Genomic DNA, 23526 nt, shown 5'->3' on the forward strand with positions numbered 1-23526 from the left:
ACCAATGACACCAGACCAATAGTGTCCCTACCAAAGTTCAAATCAAACCTACGCCCTTGTCTGACTGTATAATTTAATTTCTACCTACATTTATTAGTTTATTGTATTTTGGGGGGCAATTAATTGTATGTTTATTTATTTACTGAACATTTATTTATTTCTGTATTTATTTTTAAATATGGCAGAGTTGGTCCTCCATACTTACCTAGCAAAGCCAGCAGTTATTATACTTTGACCTTATTGTGCATAATCTGAAAGCAATGACTGTTAATATTGACTGACTGGTAATAACACTAAAGCTTCATGTCTGTGGCTATATATATATATGAATTTAATCAATTAAAATTACATAGTTATTTCAAATGTCAAGCACTTATTGAAATAAATATAATTAAATAACTGACTATAAAAACTACTCAGTAATACCCAAATTGATTTAATTTAAAAATAAGAAATAATGATAAGAGAAGGTAATTAATTTTCACATTTGCTTTGCTTCTTTTTTTTAAGTGTCGTTTTATTGTTGTTATTAAACCTTAACAGAGGGGGCAGCAGAGAGCCATATATAGAACTTCTGTTTGAGGAAGGAGAAGAAGACAACCATTGAAGAAGATGTAAAGCTAACGTTACGATAGCCTGCTAGATGAACAAGAAAAGCTTTTAAATTAATGTTTCACCTACTGATAAAGTATAATTTTTTGTACTGGTTACTCCAATGAGAAAGGCAGACTCTAACATTCGTATTTTAATTTTTGACATCTAAAGCAAGTCTTTGTTAGCTAAACAACCACTGGAGGTTGCTGAGCGACAACAAAAGCCAAACACTGCTGGCAGTGTAGCTGAGCCTTTATCCATTTACGAAAACTAGTCGGACAAATCTATTCCAGACATGACGGGGGTGGCCTCTCCGGAGAAGGCAGCCAACTCCAAGAAGAAAAATGAGAGGAAGTGTGCTTCTAAAGAGGAGTACAAGCAGTTGTCCAGCATCATGGCAGGCATGAACACTCTGAGAAAACAGGTGCAGATCGTATTTTAAAGTGTAGCATGAAAGCAATGTGTTTTTTTTATGCTTGTCAGTTTTCAAACCTAATAACACGATCGTTAATGTTTATATCTAGGGTACACTCTGTGATGTCACCCTGGTAGTTCAGGGGAAACACTTTCCTGCCCACAGAGTGGTCCTCGCTGCTGCTAGCCACTTCTTCAGCCTCATGTTTACCAGTAAACATCACACACAAACAAAATACTCATGTTGTGTTAGATTGATCTATCTATCTATCTATCTATCTATCTATCTATCTATCTATCTATCTATCTTTCTTTAGATGTGGGCATCCACCTATAGATCAAAATTTCTTTTTCGACTTTTATACTTTTTGTTGGATTATTTTGTTGTACTTCACTATTTAATTGCTATACTTTTAGAGTTAGCCTCCATCTCCACTGTGATTTCATTTTATTAAGGTACTTGTGTATCTGTATTTTTTTTTTTTGTCTTGCTTCAGCAATAATACTGGTGTTTTTTTATAACCAGTTATTGCACTATAAGTTTACATCACTGCTAACTGATTAGCTTGAATCCTGTTGCTTTCGGATGTCATGTTGCTGGTGAAGATTCTCCATCATCCAGGTCATAGTTATTCTAAAAAAGTAAAAAAAAAAAAAAAAAAACAGCAAATCACTGGACTTTGTTTCCAAATTTGAAGACGTTTCACTTCCCATCCAGGAAGCTTTTTCATTTCAAAATATCAGAATTAGTGTTGAGTTTGAGGCTTTATAGAATGGACCAAAAACAAAGCCTACGCTTGGCTTAGAAAACCAGAAGAACGGGTCCGCCTCTTAGGAATGGGGAGTCGTTTGGGTTCTTTGTTAGCCTGTAATACCCAATACTGGTGTATGCCTATGAAAGGTATTGTCGGGGGGGGGGGGGGGGGGGGGGGGGATTGGCGTTAGCAGGAATTGGTGGCCTGGCTGTCCAGGCAAGATGTTTTGGTCCCTTGAATGGGGTTTCGATGATGAGGACCAGAATGTTCACATTTTGGACAAAAAAGACAGGTGCTTGAAGGGGGTGTGAAAGAAGCCATTTATGTTAAGAAAGAAAAAAAAAAACCTTAAACAGAGGTGGTGGATTCAGGTTAAAGCTTTCAAAACCCTACAATGCAGCGATAAAGCTGATTCCTTCCTGCTAAAAAAAATTACATACAGAAATTTGATTTTATGTTAAAGCCAAAGTAATTTTCTTCTGTGTTGTTTTTGGTCAACTTTGATTTTCCTTTAAATCATTTAATGATTGATTTCCTCATGTCCAGCCCGAATGATGGAATCGATGTCTCATGAGGTGGAGCTGAGGTCTGCGGAGCCTGAGATTATTGAGCTGTTGATTGAATTCATTTACACAGCACGGTAAGGTTCTTCTATAAAATGTCTGCTATGCTTTCTCATAGATATATAGTTTGTCATTTTATTAATGACATTTCAGATTTTTCCAAGAGTTATTTTCTGTAATATTTCTGTGTCTTTGTTGCCAGAAAAGATGTGCATTTTTTCTTTGTGTGTCAGAATCTCTGTGAACAGCGGCAACGTTCAGTCGTTGCTGGATGCTGCTAACCAGTACCAGATAGAGCCAGTGAAGAAGATGTGCGTGGAGTTCCTTAAAGGGCAGATTGACCCCACAAACTGCCTGGGTACCTGCTTTAAATGCAACTTTAGTTTCAGCAAAATTACTTTAATAACTTGAGTTTATTTAACTGTTTTGTCTTTACTTTCCTCTAAAGGTATCTCAGCCTTAGCAGACTGCATGGACTGTCCTGAGCTGAAGGCCGCAGCTGAAGATTTTTTCCAGCTCCATTTTACAGAAGTTTACAAACTGGATGAGTTCTTGCACCTGGATGTTAAACAGCTCACATATTTGCTGCACCAGGACAAACTCACTGTTCGTGCTGAGGCTCAGGTACACAATACATTAATTAATCCTGGACTCATTCATCAATACTTTGGATATACTCTGACATATTTTGACCATAGGTTGAAAAATCAAAGGTACAACAAAAAAATATCCATGGATATATATATTATTAAACCAATTATATACTGATACAAAAGAATCAACCTTGTAACATTTTTTTTTTTCTGTGCCTTGTTGGTGTGTTTGTGTTTAGATTTATGATGCCGCAGTGCGTTGGCTGAAATACGACGTTTGCAACAGAAAGCAGTATATGGTGGAGGTGCTGGGGTGTGTTCGCTTCCCTCTGGTCTCCAAAACCTTCTTATCAAAGACTGTTCAGGCAGAGCCGCTCATCCAGGACAACCCACAGTGCCTCAAGATGGTCATTAGTAAGTAGCCAGAGAGAGAATTTCACTCATCAATATATAGCTTAACATTTTATTAATTTGGGGAAATTTAATCTGTCTTTTTTATTTTTTTATTTTTTTTTTTTCCAGAGTTGATCATTTAGGGTGGAAATAATCTAAACCACCCATGTTTAAATTATACATACAGGGTCAAATGTTACCACAACGTACCTACTACAACCCAGTCACATGCTTACCATTATGCATCATTGTGGCAAAATAATTTACCACCCGCATTAGTACTCCTTTAAATTCTTACTTTCTTGCTATATAACAGGATTTTAAGCTCAGTACAAATAAAGGTTTAAGCACTTACATTATGATGTATGCTTAAAGTTGAGCTTGTAGGATTTATTCTCTAATTTTTTCCTGAAAGCGTGAACTAATATCCTACCAGAATTATACAATTAGTAGAGCTGGGTGATAAATCAATAAAATAAATTAATCAAATTAGGGCTGAAACAATTATTCGGATTAATCGTGATAAATTGAAAATTGAAATGATAATTGACTAATTTAGTAATTGATTAATCGTTAACTGGAGTATAGAGACTCTAAAACATGGCAGAGCAACCCACTTAGAACAGTAATTATACCAAAATTGAAAACAAAAATATATGAAAATCTTGCATTTTTGATTAAAAAAAAAGAATCTTGTTTGTCCATCAATATGCCCTACGCAGCCTCCTCAAACGAAAAGTCTTAGTTACACCGGTTTGATTTCATAAACAGTATTCATTGGCTATGTGATCAACGGTCGAATTAATCGATTTGCAAAATAATTCATGTTAGTTGATGGCCTAAATCAACATTTTTGTTACTTAATGTTTGGAAAATGTGGATTTTTTAAAATGACTCCACTCTTTGGGCTTCTACATCTCATATAGGCATTAATTAATCACTCTTTGAACTTAGATGTGTACTTATAACTAATTAACTAGCTCCTGTATGTGATACCATCATATGCAAACATTTCATTTGTTATATTTTTATTGTTTGTTGTATAACATGATTATTACAAGATTGTTTCACAGCTTTGAATTTCATTGCCCTTTAAATTAATGTCACCTCCCAGTGGGGATGTTTGAAATCAGAGCTAGTTTTTGAAAGCAATATGTCTCTTTTGTCATATTTATTATGAAACTTAAGTGAGGAAAAAAAAAAATTAAGATTCTGTAAGAAGAAAATCAGAGATTAAAATTTTAAGCCTTATTGCCCAGTCCTAGCAATAAGCTTGCAGAGAAACATCTAGATTTTCTGCAGCTGACATTTATCCACATATTTATTGGGCTTCACATATATATTCTTGTGTATGTTTAGTTTTCAATTATAAAAGTCAAAATTTGGCACAAAATGTCTAAGCTGTACATTTATTTAGAAGATCTTCTATTGTGAACAGTATTTGGAAAAAAAAGCTGTTTCTTTACAACAAGGTGGGATGCGTTACCATCTGCTGTCTCTGGAGGACCGAGAGGACCTGGGAGAGAGCAGCCGGCCACGACGCAAGAAGCACGATTATCGAATCGCCTTGTTTGGAGGCTCACAGCCTCAATCCTGCCGCTACTTCAACCCCAAGGTATACGCTTACATTCAAATGTAGATGCATCTGAGAAGAGATGCAGGTTCTTGTGATACTTGCACTTATTCGACAACTGTAGGTTTGTGTAGAAGCATTTTCTAATTTCACTGTTAAGAGTAGCTCATTGCAACAGTGCCTTATTTTTAAGGCTCCACTGCACAGGTATTTTAAGGGATTTTTTTTAAACGTATTTGTTTATTTCCAATGCAGGACTCCACCTGGACAGACATCCGCTGCCCTTTTGAGAAACGCCGCGATGCCACCACTGTCTTCTGGGACAATGTGGTGTACATCCTGGGAGGCTCGCAGCTCTTCCCTATCAAGCGCATGGACTGTTACAATGTTCTCAAAGACAGCTGGTATTCCAAGCTGGGTCCCCCCACTCCTCGTGACAGCCTGGCTGCTTGTGCCTCTCAGGGCAGGATCTATACATCAGGGGGTTCAGAAGTTGGTCAGTATGAATACATCAGGGAAGAAAATATTTCAAATGTTGCACTGAGGTTTTCAAACTATTTAGGGCCTGATCTTCAAAGATTCTGAATAAGAGGCGCTAGACTGGAGGCACAGTATTGCAGGGGATCATTTTCAACTGCTATGAAGTCCAAATTCTGCCTAAAGTGCACATGCGTAATAAATGCTGATACCAGCAGTTTAATTCTAAACAAATGCACATAAACTACTCTCCTTGCACATTTTGAATGTTCTATGCAAGCAGATTACAGGCTTTTAATATTTTCTTTTGCTTGTTTTTTATAAATATGCCACAACATTCAAGTTCAGTACATTTTTTTTTTTTTTTACGTATAAAGATTATCTGCCTTTCCACTGCATACATTGCTGCCAGGCTCTGTAGATATTTTGAATTTTTAATATTTTTCTACTATTGTTTTGTCTAATGGACCTTATATTATGGAAGATGTGCTAAAAAACATTTGCATATTCCTTACCCAAATATGTGTAGTTTGGTCATTAGAATATGATCTGCGTACTGATGAAGACACGTGCAGAAAAACGTTTGCACATGCTGTCTGCTGCTGCATTGTAAGAGCAAATCCCTTTGCATCGACTTATAAGATCCAGTCTTTGCATACAACCATCTGAAGATCAGGCACTCAGTGTTTGGATTGAGGGTTTAGTTTCTGTTCTTCTTGACTTCACTGAATTTCAGGACAGTACTTGTATTTCTGCAGGAAGTTCCGCTTTGGACCTTTTTGAATGTTACGACACAAGGACAGAGTCATGGCAGGTGAAAACCAGCATGCTGTTGGCCCGCTGCAGCCATGGCTCCGTGGAGGCCAACGGACTCATTTACGTTTGCGGCGGAACGGTGGGCAATAACGTCTCTGGGAGGATCCTCAACAACTGCGAGGTGTACGACCCCGCCACACAGCAGTGAGTTTGATATGTCTTGAATAGGATGAAGGGAAAGAAAAGTGATTTTTATGACTGATTGTACTCAATGGCTTCCTTATAAAAACATAAGTTTGAACTATTTGGACTCTTTTTTTTCCTGATATATTTAGCATAAAGAGCAGTTGGTCAGAGGACATTACATCTGTTGAAAAGAGTGTGATATAGCAAATTGTACCTCAATCCATCTAAAAGACTTAATAGTAATACTTAAAATGTAATAACACGAACCTTGGTTCTTTTTTTAGAGTAGGGAAAAAATGAGAACAAGCTTCTGGGAAGGACATTTCATGCTTCACTAAAACTCTCACTTGTAGCTCCTACAGCAGCGTTTGTATATAAATGCTATTAAACCTGATGATGTGTCCAAAACGAGCAGCCATAACTCCCAAACCAGGGCTGCAAGGAGGACAGAAGGACATAACATTGCTCTTGCAGCAGTGGAGAAGGCTGAAAATGTATGATGTATAGGTCTTTATACTTTAATGTGTTATACCAGACTCTGTGTGAAGATATTAGAGTCCAAGAAAATGGAATCATTATTTTTATATATAGTACACTTGAGAATCTTCCAGTAGATTTCAAAAAGGTTTTCTCTGACCAGCAGCCTATAGATTATTACAGGTAGCTGCTCTCCAGCTGGTATTTTTTCCCCTCTGACTCTAATTATACCCTTCAGATGGAGAGAGCTGTGTGGGATGAGAGAGGCCAGGAAGAACCATGGCCTGGTGGTTGTTAACAACAGGATCTACGCTGTTGGAGGCCAGGGGCCTTTAGGTAACTGCAGCCACTGCAGTAATCAGGAATAAATGTTAACTGTACATCATGGCGGCTGTTCTAGCAGGATGTTTTCTGTTCTTGTAGGTGGACTGGACTCTGTGGAATACTATGACATTGCCAGTAACGAGTGGCGAGCTGCCTCACCAATGCCGTGGAGGGGCGTGACAGTGAAGTGTGCGGCTGTTGGTGATGTAATCTATGTGCTGGCGGGCTTTCAGGGGGTCGGGCGGCTTGGTCATGTGATGGAGTACCACACTGAAACAGACAGGTCAGTATATGAGTTTACTTTGTAGAAAGTCTCAACTATTATTCAAGAGGATTTCAGAACATCACTGTGATAAATATTTCATATAAAAAAAAGTGAAATGATTTCCATCTATGATGGGTTCTGTCCGTTCTCAGGTGGGTGACGTGCAGCAAAGTGCGAGCGTTTCCCGTCACCAGCTGCCTGATCTGTGTGGTCGACACATGTGGAGTGAACGAAGACGAAGATATGGAGCTCATAGACTCTCAGCCGCCCGCGGCTTCCTCTTCCTCTTCCTCACCATCTGCCTCCACCTCATCCGCCTCTCAGGATAGGAGTCACGTTTAGTGTGATTTGATTTTATAATGCATGATTATAGTTTGGAAAGCAACAAATTTGCTTTCCAAATTGTTTTTTTGTTTTTTTTCCCTCCAGAAAGAGCAAGTCATGCTGTGACGGCTCACTCTCATGTGACACGTGTTTTATTACGATCCAGCCATCTTCTTCTACTTATCTGGGGTCGGGTGGTGAGGGTAGTAGCTCCCCAATCACTTTGCCAGCTCCTCAGGGGGAATCCCAAGGCAGCCCACTGGGTCTCCTCCCAGTGGGAAATGCCCAGAGGCGTCCAGGAGGCATCCTAACCAGAGGAGGAGGAGCTACTTTGAGTCCTTCCCGGATAATAATTAACCTTTATTGATCTCACGCTGGAGAATCTCCATTTAACCCTTCCCCTTTAGGGAGCAGTGGGCTGCCATTGTGTGGCGCTCGGGGAGCAATGTGGGGTTAAGGGTCAGAAAGAGTGCCAGCTGTGGGGATCGAACCGAATATTTGCAACCTTCTCGGAGCACAAGCACACTGCTCTAACCCACTAGGCCAACACTGAGATCCTCACCCTATCTCTGAGGGAGAGCCCAGACACACTACGGGGAAAGCTCATTTCTGCCGCTTGTATCCGGATCTCATTCTTTCGGTACTGACCCAAAGGTCATGACCATAGATGAGAGTAGGAACATAGATCGACATGTAAATCGAGAGCTTTGCCTTTTGGCTCAGCTCTCTTTACCACAACAACCAGTTGGCGTACCAATCTGCCTGTCAATCTCCCGCTCCATCTTCCCCTCATTCGTGAACAAGACCCTAAGATACTTAAACTCCTCCACTAGGGGCAGTGCATCCTCCCCATCCCGGAGCAGGCACCCTACCCTTTCTGGCTCAAAACCATGGTCTCAGATTTGGAGGCACTGATCTTCATCCCGGCTGCTTCACGCTCAGCAGCAAATCCCGCCAGTGAGAGCCTTAGATCACGCCCTGATGAAGCCAATAGAAAAAACTCATTCTAAAAGTGCAGCTTTTTGTCATAAGCTTAATTTTTTTGTGTTTAAGCAAAAGCTTTATCGCTAACTTGACTCTTTGTAAATAATGTTGTGCACACTACGTTTGAAGAACATTTGTGAACATTTTATTTTCAGCTTTGTGTCATTAAAAGCATAAAACTAATAAAAAAGAATAAGGATGTATTTTTATGTTCTGATAAACATTTTTTTGTATAAAAATATAAAAAGCACCACATTACTTCATTTTAAGGCAATGTTTCAAAACATTTAAGACATTGCACAAATCACATTCATAACACGATAATTTTGCCCCTTTTCCATTTTTATTTTGCGGCTTTGGTCTTATAAAATAATAAAAAGTAAATTTCTTGCACTGTATATTTTCTGCCAATCATACATGATTTCTACTGTGACCAGAAGGTCACTCATACTTTGATCAGAGGTAATAATTTTCTAATTGTTGCCTCAAACACGGAGAGTAAGAATAAAAAGAATTGAAAATAGGGGTGTAAAACATTTCATGGGTGAATAGAAAACCTTTAGTTCAGTTGAGTTTCTCCATGATTCATCTACAAATCAACAGAAATGAATAACAAACAACAGGGATGTGAAATGGAAAAGGAGCAAATTGATCCAAAGCAGTTTCCATTAGCTGCCACATAACAGCTTTTATGCTGCCCATAAGTTTCAAAACTGCTCGGCAGTTTCCCTGGAAATTTCCGTCTTAACCATACTCCGTTTGGACAAAAAAAAGGAAAAAGAAAAACAAAACTACCCAGAAATTATGAATACAAGAGATTGACTATTCTACGAAATACCGGATTTGGCCACTTATACATCAACAAACAGTGTGCTTTGATTGAATTGAGTCAAAATTAGATGGATTTGATGAATTAATAGGAAAAAATGAGATTTAATTTTTTTTTTTTTTAGGATTCAAAACTATTGTATCAAAGAACACACAGCTATTTTTTTTCTCTTGTTATGAGTCTTTAGAATAAAGATTAAAGAGGCAGCTGTTTATTCCATCTCTACTTATACCTCTGGATATTGATCTTTTTACCCATTTACCAAAAACATACATTCAGTTTAGTCCTCCCTTCAGCCAATGTGACTGAATAAAAAAGATTAAAGTTCCTGCTTTTTAAATATTATAAAATGAAGGATGTGGTTTGAAAAAAGCGAAGGAGATATGTTTTAACCCAAAGGTTTAGATGACGGCTTTAAAACATTTACCTACATATCATTTATAGAGGTTAAATTAGTGCAAAGCATGCCAGTAAAGATTAAAAATGTCCTAAAAAGAATCACCTTAGAGCACTTTCAGCACAATCAATACATTTGGTCTTTGCTTGTATTTGAAAGATCATATCTTTGCTTCTCTGTCAGTCGTCATACTCCTCCTCACTCATAAGGAGAGCAAACCTGTTGTTAATCTCCTCTGAAACTCCCCCTCCACCCTGAGATTGTCCTCTTCCACCCCTTCCTCTTCTTCCTCGACCTCTTCCTCTCTTCTTCCCTGATTTCGTGCAGGGGGGGTTTGCTTTGAAGCTGCAGTCCTTCACAGCATCCAGCAGACAGAAGCAGAGTTGTCCAGATAAAGATCCAACAGGCAACAGGGACTCAACAGACCAGCCTCCTTTCAGGCACCTAAGGACGCCATGTACCAGGGTACCACTGAACAACCTATGGGGTTCAAGAGAGATTCCATTTTTTAATTTTTCCATCCTGGTAAGGCATTCTGGGTGGGATTCTACAGTTAATGCCCCTACCATGATATATTGGGCTCAGGAAGCGGCATCAGCAGCAGCTGATTTAGACACAGTGCACTCCAGAGGCAGGATTGCCATTGGCTGTAGCAGTGAGCCGCTCTGAGGTCTACTCCTCTCCTCTCATCCGGTCTGACTCGTTGCCCATCTAGTGCTGACAGAATCCCTTGTTCTGCTGCCCAGTTAAACTGTGGGGCTGTAACGTTTAACCGTTAGAAGTAAATCTTTTATTTAATGTAGAACATATATATAAAAATCAACGAACCAGCAGGTCTTCTGTGGGATGCTCCAGACTGAATGTTGAATGCCAGCTCTCCATAAATCATGCCTAGCACCAAAGCCTGCAGCAGGAGCTGTGAAGGAGTCGGTATGGCCTCACGCAACCAAAATCCAGTTACTGCAACAGCAAGCTGCAGATGGGGAGGAACTGGAGCCAGGGCTGACTGCTTCACCCCTAAGACCCCTAAAAGGACACCTAGTCGTTCAGCTGCGGAGGCCTGGCAATGACAAGTAAGAAAAACTACGGTTAACCAGGTTTGTTCAGGATGTTTTAACCTCTAACTGGAAATATAACAGTGATCAAGCTTTTCCATTGGCTGCAACAACATGGAAGAGTTCTAATAATTAGGTTTAGATGTGATCCAAACCGAATAAGCTTTCTATAAACTCAAGCTCTAAATATCTGATTAACTAAGGTGTTCTGATGGGAGATATGTTTGAATCACAAGTACAAATGCAAAGGTTTTATTTGGGAAAATAGTTAAGAAAATTTATTTTCTTTCCAACCATATTATACACTCATGTAAATAAGCACTCTGCCATACTGTGGATTGGAGAAATATGTTTACCTGATTGAGCCTATCCAGATGTATGTGGTTCATGGGAATAATTGCCTCCACTTGATTTTTCTTTATGTTTAGGTCCAAACGGTCATACTCTTCCACGAAGATTGAAGAACTGAAGCCGTGTGTTTGCACCCCAGCTGGATGCTCCATGCTTGTTGCATGATTCATCCCCTGCTGACCCCTGCCTGCTCCACCCCGTCCTCTTCCACCTCTCATTCCCTGCATCTGGACTGGTATCACCTTTGCAAGTTGTGCACTGCCACCTTGGGCCTGACTCACAGTGTTTTGAACTTTGTGTAGTAAAATCCCATAAAGAGCCTGTCGTATTGCTCTAGAGCTACAGTGACTGCTAGCTAGTTTACTATTCTCCACCTGCGGGATGAGAAGGACCCTCTGCATGACAAAGGCATCCAGAGCTAAAGGAAACAGCTGACCCTGTGCTGCAGCCAGAGACAAACACTCTGGTAACTGGGCCCGACCTGATATCTTCCCTCTTGGGTCTAATGTCCCCCGAGAGAACCAGGTAGCAAGCGAGCTTTGAGCCTTGATGTTGTACTCCTGCATGGCAGCCCATAGCTGGGAGCTGAGCTCACTCTTCTGCCCTCTCTGGCCTGCTCCAACCGTTCCATCCATCAGCCGGTTAACCTCATCCAACGCCTCACTCACACTTGGAAAAGAGGAGAGCCAATTAAGGAGGCCCTCGATACGAGAAGAGGGCGCTCTGCCTCTACCTCTTCCACCACCTCTTTGGAATGAACTCGCATCTATAAGAGCAAGGAGGGTATCGGCCTCTTTTGGAGAACCGTAGTCATTGCCAGTTAGAACCGCACATAATGGCAGCAACTCGCGATTCAGGCCCCCAAACCAGCGACACAGATTGTTAGTGGTGTAACATCGACATGGGACGTAGCGCTGGGACGCCTTTCCATTAAGATTGGTCCACTGGAAAAAATGCAGCGGCAGATATCCAGCTTAGAACAGAAAAGAAAACAAATATCATGTTAACAAACTTCTTGACAATCAATACAAAGGCTTATTTGGATCTTGAATAATGGAGGATAATTTTGTCTACCCACACCTGGAAGGTCAAAGATGTAAAAGTCGCTGTCGTTTGTCAGCACGGGGCAGTTCCACTGTCTTGCCAAACAGGCAATCTCCCAGTCTGCCTCGGCCGGACACTGTATCAGCGGGATTCCTCTCTGAGTCAGGACCTGAATGAAGACTTTTCCTACCAGGATTGGAAGGACAGAGCCACGGCGGCCATGAGAGAGGCTGTCTGCTTCCTTTATTTTGGACTGCAGACGCTGACGGAGAGTAGCAAACTTCTTGTCACTTGGGTCCATCCCTTAATATGATAATTTAAAAAAAATCCATAATTAAAAGTTTGTTGGTGCAACGTCCCTTTTTATAATGCAGTCATGGCAAAAAGAAAGTGCACCTTCAATTCTAGGGTTTGACACAAAAAAAATCTCCAAGTCATATTTAACAAGAAATTGAGATTCAGTGTTTCTCATTCAAGCCTGCATTTCATTAAATGCCTTGCAAGGAGGACAGATATACTATTGGCAATATTCCTGCCTGTTCTGAATCACACAGGTTTTCATTAACTACTTAAAAAAAGCAGGGAGAGATTCTCACACAGAAATTATACAGTTTCTCACATAGATGGTTTGTCATAAGCCGAAGCATTTGTTGAAATAACCTTGAGTTTATGGGAGACAAGGCTAGTACCAAAATATCTGAAACTGGAAAACAGGTGTCAGTAAGATAAGACCTGCATTCAGCCTTATCAAGCATGTGCTCTGCTTGAGTGAATAAAAAGTACATAAAGATAAGCAATCATAGTTAACAGGAGAAGGGATGAAAAAGTAAATAGATTTTTTTCCGACCATACTAATCATGACACCTTTTGAATAAGCAGAGACAGCAGTTCTCAGGTTTAGTGCTTATTTTCATACAAATACCAAGCAGAAACTACGTGAGCAATTAGAATGTTCAATAAACAACTGTTGCCCATCAATCTGAAGCGTTACAAGGCAAGACAATTTGAAGTGTACACTTCTAAATTAAGACTACACAGAGGTGGATAACATTTTAGGAAAGAACCCAGCCTTCCTATGATTGAATCTATTCAATATCAGACATTATAATGCTCAGAAAATCAGCAAACGACACAAGCACTTAGAACCGACATTAAAGTTCAGAACCCAACAATTGGGATAAGACTGAGTAAATATAGCTTGTAGTGAGAGTCGCGAGAAGAATGGATTTTCTTTCATAAAGGTACTGTAGGCAACATGGCTTCACTTTGCTTAAAGGAAATGAGAAATAATATCCTATGGAAAGATGATACCAAATTTTATTGGCGTAGTGCACATTGCAATGATTGATTTAAAAAAAATAATGCACGCTATGAATCATCATGGTGAAAGGATGTTTTTCGTGACTGCTTTAAGATATTTTTCATAATGTGTCAGAGAATCAAACAGGAATTTTCGACTGTTGTATGGAGAATAAAATGAGGCAGAAAGCCACAACTTTCACCATTCTGCTTTCAGTTAGCTGGCTAAAATAAAGTCTCCTACACGTTTCCATCCCTGACAAGAGAGCCCTATTTGGACATTTCCTACCACAAAAACATCATTGTGTAAAAACCAAAAGGGTGCCATTCTATTACTCTTCTTAAATAACTGGTTTTCTAACTACAGCTGAAAGGGTCATGTGTGTTCAACCTGTAGGCTGTCCGCCTAATAAGATAACACCAGCTACTATTCAATAAATGTAGCAGATTTTTAATCAATCAATTAATGATAATTATAAATTTATTGATGAAAACTGTAAAATTGTGTCAACTTTGTAATTCGCTTTGGATAAAAGCATCTGCTAAATGCATAAACATAAACAATGTTTTTGCAAAGTATGTGGATCAAAACTAAGTACTAATAAATACAGCTTGATTATTAGTAAATATTAATAACATATATTAATATTTACTAATAATCAAGGTGTATTTATTAGTAGTACTTAGTTTTGAATTAATTGTTTTTTTTTGGTAAATAAAGCCAAATAGAAATAATTACAGGCCTAAATTCAAAGGGAGTAGTCGTCTTGTTTTTACAGTGCATGTTTCTAATATGGAGCCTAGGTGGAAGTTTAACTGAAGAAACTGATTGCTCTCCTACATCCACCTGGGACACAGCCAATCAGCTTTGAACCACACCTCCACAAAAGCCAATTGGCATCCAAAGTTCACCTTAAAAGGCCTCCGATCCGCACCTGTCTGCTCCTGTGCGCAGGCTGTAGAAGTCCTGTGTGACTTCATTCAGATGACACCATTTTAACTCACCTCCAGCCCCTCCTCCACCATCGTAGCTAAAACTTCATCAGTGTCATTCCTCCTGGACTCTTACTGCGTTCCCTGTCTAATCTCAACCCGTTCGGCAGAAGACCGCCATGTTGAGCCTGGTTCTGCCAGAGGTTTCTTCGCCAACGGGGAGTTTTTCCTCCCCACCCTCGCTTCATGCTTGCTCATCATGGACATGTTCTCCCAACCTGAGTTATCCAACTGGACTTCCATCTTCCAGGTCCCTGAGGGAAGCTCTAGTATCAGCTCACACAATCCACTGGATCTCCCCATAAAGCTCAGTATACCGTCTCACTAACCAGCAGTCTACAGACTGACCAGCTTCATCTATCTCCACTCCACTACCAGTTTCAGGGGAAATAGCCCTATTCTTTGCTCCTGTTTATGCATATCTATCAAAATTAAGCGCTATCTTTCCTGCCGAGGTCTGAGCGGCAAAGACAAAGTAACTGTATCAATAAATTTCTACTATTTGTCTTTTCTCTTCGTGTGAGTTTTTCAGATTAAAATGTTTTTACATGGTTAAATAAAAAGAAAAAAAAAATACTATGCTCAAATATTGGTCAAAATGATCAATTTTATGCAGCTCACTCGTTTTTTGTTTTGTTTTTTTTTATGTTGAAAATAACCAGACTTTATGTTGCATTGATTGTTATTATTGTTGTTGTTGTTCAGATTTCTTTAGGAGTCAAATAAACAGGAAAACACAAACACTTGTAATAAATCCTTACCTCCATCCAGTACCACATAGGGCTGGATGTTACAGGCTTGCAAAGCGGAGAGGAACTGGTTGAGAAGGCAAGCAAACTCATCGTAGTCCCCTCCGTGCTGCTGATCCAACTGGTGGTTAAAGTAGAGGCGGAAAAATAAACTGCAGCCGTCAATAACAAGCCGACTGTCCCTGAACCTCACATCTTGCAGGAAGTTTCTGTTCGACTCCACATAGGTAGTCAACCCCTGTACACCCATGATATCTCAGTACCTGCTAGATGAAAATAGAGAAAAAATAGAACCTGATGCAGAAACAAAAAACACTAAGGAAGAACATTTTTTAATTAGTACATTGGTAGAATATCAATGGTTCCTGGAGTTTTTCCTTTCACTTTTATTATATGCATTTGCACATTATAACGCAAATATGTTGATACTATTTATAATAAAGCTACACAATTCATATGATACAACCAAGTAATTTATACTTACGAAGCTGTCATAGATCAGTCACTTGTTTTCTTCAAACGGGAACTTACTTCCTGGTTGGCTACATTTCAAAATAAAATCTGCTCAATATTTTCCTATTTTTTCCCTTCGTTCGCCTAAAGCATTTTAAATTAGAAAAAACACTTTATTTGACATAAATAAAACGTGAGAAATGTAACTCTGGGAAAAAATAATAATAAAAAAAAATCAAAGTTACAGTTTATGACGATGCAACTGAAATCTCGCGATAGAGAACGAGTACGCCAACGGCTAGCAACCGCGCTAGTCAGTTTGTTTTTTTTTCCGTGTTTGATAATTAATCCCGTTCTGCAGTGGTTACAATGTCCGGAGGAACACACCCCGGCTTTCCGGGGACAAGCCAAGCATTGGCTCACCGTAAAAAAGACAGCAGTCCTTCGGCTCGATTTTGGGAGTGTCCGGACACTTTAGCCCAGCTGGAGGTGGTGCGGCAGTGGATCGGGAAGCACTACAAAAAGGTAGCTAGGTGGAACCGCTAGCCGCCCCCTGCAAGTAGTAACCCCCGTAGAGGCACTGGAAATAATCTATTGAGCTCAATAACTTTAACGAGATACTCAGATTCGCTTTAGTGTTTATAAAGCGTTGAAAAAAAGTAGGAAGGGATAAGTCTGTAATTTTGTATATGTTTTTAAATTTCATTTGAGAAGTTTTGAATTTTGCCTCAAAGGTTTAATATTTTTTTAATTTTGCTAGCTGATAAACGATTTCTAATGGCTTATTTCCTCCCTTCCCCTTGAAATCTGTGTCTCTGTCCGTTAGTATGTGTTGGTGGATGCTCCATCTTGCCAGGTCCTGGCTGCAGTCACCTTGCAGCTTCTCCAGTTTCAGGAGGATGCTTTTGGCAGACAAGCTCCAGACCCTGCAATCACAAAGCTACCAGTGAGTTTCTCAGTTTCTTGAACTTAGAAAAAATAAATAATGATTTATAAATGATAGCCCAGAAGAGGCAATATGTCCTTTGTTCAAGCACACTCATCTCAAACTGAAATTGACTTCATTGTCATTTTATATACACAGACTGTATACAAAACTTAATTTCGATGCATACAGCTTTTCAACAGTGAATGAGCAGCTTACAACAGTGATATGAACATTACCATTTATAAAGTGCAGCAGTGATCAGAATTTAAACAGTATAGGAGAAAAGGAAAATGCAGTTTTAAGTCAGGGTGCAAAAAGTTTTGATATGGTAAGGTTCAGCACAGTGCAAAATAAATAATTATGGTGCAAAATGCAGAAAGTAATTTATTTCCCTCTACTTTTTTCTTTTCGACATTATTCAGTTATGTTCAGTATTGGTTATACTGTACTACTGGGCATTTGAAATAATGAGAAATTAATCGTCAGAAGTAAAGTTTTAGCTGTTTTTATGCAGAATAGTTTGCCCCTTTACTAATTTACTATTACCAGTGCATTACCATTTTGCCCTACTCAACTCAACTGAAACTTTATTTATAAAGCACATTTAAAACTATCGGGGTTGACCAAAGTGCTGTAAAGAAATCATAGTTGCAGAGCATAAGATAAAAAATGAAAGCTAAAATACATAAACATAATGCGAAAAGAAAAATTGAATATAATAAGATAAATGTTTCAATTTAAATAAAATAAATTTAATATAAAATAAAAATTTGCCACATATCCATTTAGGCTTGATTAAAAGCCAGGGAGAAGAAGTGTGCTTTTAGAGATGATTTAAAATCCTCACAGGAGCCTGCTGATTGAATATGCCAAGGCAAGTTATTCCAGAATCTCTGTGCTGCAGCCATAAAGGCATGCTCACCTTTGGTGGTGAGGGCTTGCTAACTTATTGTTGTGGTTGTTTTAGGTAAGAAAAATGTGAATGTTTCTTAACCTTAACAGCTAATCTGATCCATTCTCTGTAGGCCCATTGCTTCCTGGACTTGCAACCAGGTGGAGGACTATGTCACATCCTTGGCACTGCTTACAAATTCAAGGTTGAGCAGGGCTGGTGGGTAACGAGCATCCTGCACTTATGCCCTTATCAATTCTCCCTGTTATAAACAGCCATGTTTAATGTTATTTCCTGTATATCTTCACATAGGAGAAGGTTTGACCTCCAGAATCCATCAAGAACTGAGAGAAATGTAGAGATGTTTGTTGCAATTGAAAAAGCTCTAATCCAGGTATGGAATATCCAGATAAAATAAAGATAAAAAAACAACTGATTTATGCAAAGGATTATCTTATAACATCTGAGATCAACTTTGTCAACAGAACAACTGCATATCGCTGCCTCTGGTTTTCATTGATCCTGCTGTTGATGTGGAGCTGTCCAGTAGGCTCGTTGGTATTATCATCAAACACAAGGTAAAATGCTACAAAATAATATATTTTGTTCTAACAGAATATATTTAATGTGGGATTAAATCAGTTGTGTGTAACTTTTATATGCGCCTTTTCCAGGGGGCAATTACTGAGGACAGGATAATGGCCAGTCATCACGTATACGGCTCACTTGCTTCTACAGAGGAGGGTCAGTAGATCTCCTTTTATCTGTTTACTAACATCGTATGGCCTTTTTTAAGTTTTGTGTTCACTTTTATTCTTAGATGAGTGGATGCGTCCTGTTATGCGAAAGGATAAACACGTTTTGGTCCACTGGGGCATGCACCCTGACAGGTAGTTTAAGAGAGAAAATCCTTAAATGGAACTGAAGCCTTGTTTTTAAACAAAAAAAGTTACACTCAGGAGGCTTTTTGATCTGTATTTACAGCAATTTTTTAAAACAGGGAAAAAAAGAACATAACCATATTTTACTTTTCTTTTCTTAACAGTTATGACAGCTGGCTGTCCTCAAGTGATGTGGAAGGAGACGTTGAAGAGCTGCCACACTTAGAAAGGCCATGGAGGGTTAGCATAACAATACATAGAAATTGAAAAATATTTCAACTAAAAAAATTGTAATGAATCAGACTTAATGGAAAATTACTTTTTATAGCAAAACAGTCACTGGGTTCTTAAGCTTGAGTATATTTACCTTTTTTATTTCTTAACTCTGTGTTATTATGGTGCTCCAATTGCTTTTTAAGTAACTTAAGAAGAGGTATTTTTCAGGGAAACACTTGGAAACCTCGCTCTATATATTTTAAACGATGCTATAACAACTTTAATGTTTAATTTCCTATTGTTCAAGTTTGTTTTGTTTGCTATCACTGACAGCACAGCTCAGAAATTCTGCAATTTGAAATATTTTAGCGCAACAATATCAACTTACCAACAATACCTTTTTTTTTCCAGAAATCTATAGTGCAATTAACTCACAATTTTTGTTATTAATTCTATAATATTACTATATATTAATTTGACAAAGTATGTTTATGTTTAGTTCTCTTGCCTTAATTTTGGTATATTTAAAAAATTTTCATATCTAAGGAAAAAGGGTTATATGGGAACTACTATTTACTGAGTAGTAAATATATATTTTATGCAAGTAAATAAAAAAAAACAGTAGGAACATCTTTATTACATGAAAACAGATTTATTATAGGCCTACCAAAGGGTACATTTAACCTAGATTTTTAAGTATTAATGTAACGTTCATTGCATGCTTGACAGCTAATGAAACAAATGACAAACCATACCTAATTCCAATTAGGGAGAGATGATTAAGCTTTAAGGAGGATAGTCCAATTTTTCTGTGGAATATTTTCAGCGGGAGAAGTGCTAGTGGCAACATGGGATTTACCCAAATAATTGTAATCTGTGTTTATTGTTTTAATGTATCGTGTGTGCTCTCCAGGTTAATGCAGGTTGGATCCTGGACACAGACGTGTTTAATGAGTGGATGAATGAAGAGGACTACTATGTGAATGAGAGAAATGTGCCACTCATCCTTCGACAGCGAATCCACCTTAAAGAGGATCAGGTTTGTGTGAACTTGAAGCTTTGGTGCGTTTGTTCTATTCAGCTTATTTATGGTCTGTATTTTCTTCCCGATTTTGATAGAAATATTGTTTAGCAAAAGGAAAGCAACTATGGCTGTTCCTAAAGAGATGATGCTCTGTTGAGAATAAAGTAAAATGATCTATTTTTATGTTAGGTGTCATAATATTTTATATTTAAGGGTATCTTTTTTAACACTCAAAAGTTATGCATTTGTCAAATTATCACAGGACTCTAAGTCCACACCATCCAAAAAGAGGAGACGTTCGCCCTCTCCATCCACTGATGGCAGGAAAAAAGGAAAAAAAGGGTAATGCTTGACTATATAGTTCAGGCATGCATATATGTTTTTGGTTTGAAGTCACCAACCAAGGCTTTTGATCCTATATTAATGTGATTACACCAATGCAGGAGAAGGCGGGGCCAACAGGAAGAGGAGCCAGAGGAGGACCTGACCAAAGACATGGAAGACCCAACGCCAGTGCCAAACATGGAGGAAGTCATTCTCCCAAAGAATGGTAAAACCAGCTCAAAACAAGATCCAGATCCAGCTCAAATATTTAAGCTGCAAAAACATTTTCCTTCTAAACTTTGCCTTAATTTATTTATTTTTTTTTCAATCTGTGTAGTGAACCTGAAGAAAGATAGTGAGAATACACCAGTGAAGGGAGGCATCATGGCTGATCTTGGTAGGCGAGCAAATGCTACAGCAAATGTTCTTGATGAGCCCAAACATTGTGTTCAGTTTAGAAGTTCTGACTTATTGTCTGTATTAATTTTTCATTTTTTTTATTTCCTTTCAGATGATCAGGATGATGATTTTCCTGGAAGGGTAAATAGTCTTTTTATTATGCTATGTGTCTTATTGACTATTTGTGATTTTTAAAATACTAGAAAAGACCAGAGAATAGAATATTCTTTAAAAGTCTTAAAACATGTGTCTAAAAGGTGTTTTTTCCAGCTGATTGTAATTATCATAGTTAGTCAACTTATGTAAAACTATTGTCAGAAAAACAATACAAAAGCAACAATATTTGCCATGAAGCCTTTTGAGACGTCATTGAATCTGAATTTAACTTTTTCTCGATCTCACTGCTAATTGAATAAACGGAAGGAAGGGTTTTGGTAGGTCATATTATACCTTAAATCAGAGGTCTTCAACAGGGGGTCCGCGACCCCTAGGGGGTCCACAGAGGTACTGCATGGGGGTCGTGAAAGTTTTGGTTGATTAGACTTTTTTTTATTTTCCCCCCTGCAACTTTTTCCACTAATTGAAATGTCTTTAAATACACATTAATATGAATTCAGCACACTGTAGTTAACAGATAAATGGAGGCAGAAGATGTCTTTCAGTCATCAATGCACACATTCAGGGACACACAGGAGCTCTTTCAGGCTGGGCACCATTTTATTCACAACACGTGTCCCATCAATGAGGAATCAGAATCAGAAATACTTTAATAATCTCAGGGCGAAATTATTTTTGTTATACGACTCCATCTGTAATAGAGTGACAATAGGAACAGTTGGTTATAATACAAATTCATACAATATATATAAGTAGGGGGGCCGCTCCATCTTGCCATCAGTTTAAATGATTAGAAGTCCATAACACTCTAATCATTCATGAGTGGAAAAAAATAGAAAGCTGAGTCTGTAGTTATAAAATTTGCTGACAGGAAAGCTGTGTAAACCCTTTTAGATAAAAAAAAAAAATAGAAAAACATATTTTGCTGTGATTTACATTTTAATCATATTTATTGGCTTTATTTAAGTAAAGCATTGACATTTCTAATTTTAGAGCATCAGTAAAGGGAAGGGTATCATAAATGACAAACTGTTGTTTAAAGAATCAGATTAAGGATAAGCTAGTCCATTGACTAACATACATTTTATATATTTTGAAATAGAGGTAATCCTAGCTGTTTAATGTTTATAAAAATAAAAAAAAGGCTGACTTCAAAATCAGAAGCTGGCTTCACCTTTTACATCTTTTTGATGAATTTGCCATTAAAGGAATATCATTTTGCACATTTTTTTTTTGTAATGAAAAACAGCCTAAAAAAAAGAATTGCACTTTTAAGTAATTTGATATCTAAAAGTTTATGTTCATATTAACTGATTTATTATTATTTTGTTTTTAATTATGTATGTTTAGGAAGAAGATGAGGGAAGAAGTGAAATTCCTCGCCTATTAGAGGGAGAGGAAAATATCACAGAGCAAACTCATCACATTATAATACCAAGCTACACATCATGGTTCAATTATAACAGGTAAACCTTTTACCCACACTGACTTTGAACTCTTTACCTTTTATTTTTGTGCGTTCTAATTTGATTGTAATCCTTGACAAACTTGGAAATGTTCTCCAGCATTCACTCCATAGAGAAACGGGCTCTTCCTGAATTCTTCAACAGCAAGAACAAATCCAAAACCCCAGAAATGTAAGGTCCCCTAATTGTCAGCCATCTTTCTAGGCTAAGATGATCATGAGATCCCCAATGTTTAACTGTCTCTCCTGCTCCACAGCTTCCTGGCATATCGTAACTTCATGATAGACACATACAGACTCAACCCGCAAGAATACCTCAGCTCTACGTCCTGCAGGCGAAACCTGACAGGAGACGTCTGTGCTCTTATAAGGTAAGTTATCTGTGAAAGTGCCTTTCTTGCCGTGTTGTGTCTGTGTTTCAAAAAATGTGTTATTTGTGTTCAGGGTTCATGCATTTTTAGAGCAGTGGGGGTTGATCAACTACCAAGTGGATGCAGAGAGCCGACCTCTCCCTATGGGACCTCCTCCAACACCTCATTTTAATGTTCTTGCCGACACACCATCCGGGCTAGCCCCCCTGCAGCACAAGCCGCTTCAGGTTGGTGCTGCTGGTCTACCTTCATCACATCTCCAGATAATCTTTGCACAGTTTTAGGCTGGTCAAAAGTATTGATACTCTAAAAAGTATTATTGCTTAAATGCTGTTTCCGGATACAATACTAATTTAGCATGGGATCGATACTAAATACAAGTGTTTGCATATTTTTGCTATCATTAATTAAAGATTTCTAAATTATGTTTACATTAAAAAATTATACCTCAGTTTTCAAATGTTGTCAAACTGTTGTCAAATATTTTGGTTATTAATCTTGCATTTATTTGCAAACTTATTTAATTATTAGAATCTTTTTCATCTTGATAAACATATTTCTGTTATTAATTATTTGTTATTTTCTTTATCCCCATGGCATCAAAAATGGCGTTGAGTATGGAATATTTTCCCGGGTTTCAGTACAAGTTTGGAGTTAGTATTGTGACAACTCTACCGCTTTCATTGCTATAAACTCCTTCTCGGCTCATTCTCTTCCTGTCAGGTTTCCGCCTCGCAGCACATGTTGAATTTCCCAGAGAAGAACAGAGAGAAACCTTCAGACTGCCAGAACTTTGGTCTGCGCACTGACATCTATGCCAGGAAACATCCAAAGGTCTCACACTACAGCCGTCGCTAAACTAATTTATAACTCAGGCTGTTTTTTTTTTCTTCAAACTAACGTTTCTGGTACTCAAATATAAACCAATTTAAGACACAAATTCAATAAATACAGAATCTTGAACATTTAAGGTATTAACTTGTTGCAACTTATTGGATTGGGATTTTACATGATAGACTAACATAAATTAGTGGTGAAATGAGAAATATGAGGATAAAGAT

At 38.2% G+C, this 23526-nt stretch overlaps 3 protein-coding genes across 4 annotated transcripts in view; 2 read left to right on the forward strand and 1 right to left on the reverse strand.

Annotated features, from left to right (window-relative positions):
* Positions 1–588: 588 nt before the first annotated feature.
* Positions 589–7860, forward strand: klhl7 (kelch like family member 7). The gene is made up of 12 exons (XM_015376446.1): positions 589–1018; positions 1119–1221; positions 2310–2403; positions 2560–2684; positions 2775–2950; positions 3159–3333; positions 4785–4927; positions 5141–5381; positions 6121–6322; positions 7020–7117; positions 7205–7388; positions 7523–7860. Exons 1-12 carry the CDS (start codon positions 890–892, stop codon positions 7710–7712), a joined length of 1860 nt encoding a protein of 619 aa, XP_015231932.1. The 5' UTR covers positions 589–889; the 3' UTR covers positions 7713–7860.
* A 1771-nt stretch (positions 7861–9631) lies between these two features.
* Positions 9632–16200, reverse strand: LOC107085886 (protein asteroid homolog 1-like). 2 transcript variants are annotated; one of them, XM_015376518.1, is made up of 7 exons: positions 15880–16200; positions 15408–15658; positions 12391–12657; positions 11316–12283; positions 10733–10964; positions 10471–10663; positions 9632–10384 (listed from the first exon to the last, which is right to left on the reverse strand). In XM_015376518.1, the coding sequence occupies exons 2-7, from the start codon at positions 15643–15645 to the stop codon at positions 10084–10086; spliced, it is 2199 nt and encodes a 732-aa protein (XP_015232004.1). In that variant the 5' UTR covers positions 15646–15658; positions 15880–16200; the 3' UTR covers positions 9632–10083. The 2 variants fall into 2 exon arrangements, with proteins under 2 accessions (XP_015232004.1, XP_015232003.1); XM_015376517.1 differs by having other exon boundaries at positions 15408–15661.
* Positions 16201–16217: 17 nt separating this feature from the next.
* LOC107085885 (SWI/SNF complex subunit SMARCC1-like) overlaps positions 16218–23526 on the forward strand; it is a 12192-nt gene continuing 4883 nt past the window's right edge. The window contains exons 1-18 of the mRNA XM_015376516.1: positions 16218–16373; positions 16675–16794; positions 17802–17887; positions 17981–18062; positions 18154–18246; positions 18343–18412; positions 18489–18558; positions 18714–18789; positions 19679–19804; positions 20052–20131; positions 20233–20339; positions 20451–20510; positions 20625–20653; positions 21980–22095; positions 22195–22266; positions 22352–22465; positions 22539–22692; positions 23189–23299. Coding sequence (XP_015232002.1) covers positions 16218–16373; positions 16675–16794; positions 17802–17887; positions 17981–18062; positions 18154–18246; positions 18343–18412; positions 18489–18558; positions 18714–18789; positions 19679–19804; positions 20052–20131; positions 20233–20339; positions 20451–20510; positions 20625–20653; positions 21980–22095; positions 22195–22266; positions 22352–22465; positions 22539–22692; positions 23189–23299 — 1722 coding nt within the window. The remainder of the gene's footprint in view (positions 16374–16674; positions 16795–17801; positions 17888–17980; positions 18063–18153; positions 18247–18342; positions 18413–18488; positions 18559–18713; positions 18790–19678; positions 19805–20051; positions 20132–20232; positions 20340–20450; positions 20511–20624; positions 20654–21979; positions 22096–22194; positions 22267–22351; positions 22466–22538; positions 22693–23188; positions 23300–23526) is intronic.

This window comes from Cyprinodon variegatus, unplaced genomic scaffold (assembly GCF_000732505.1).
Source record: "Cyprinodon variegatus isolate N-32 unplaced genomic scaffold, C_variegatus-1.0 Scaffold135, whole genome shotgun sequence".
NCBI classification, from domain to species: Eukaryota; Metazoa; Chordata; class Actinopteri; order Cyprinodontiformes; family Cyprinodontidae; genus Cyprinodon; species Cyprinodon variegatus.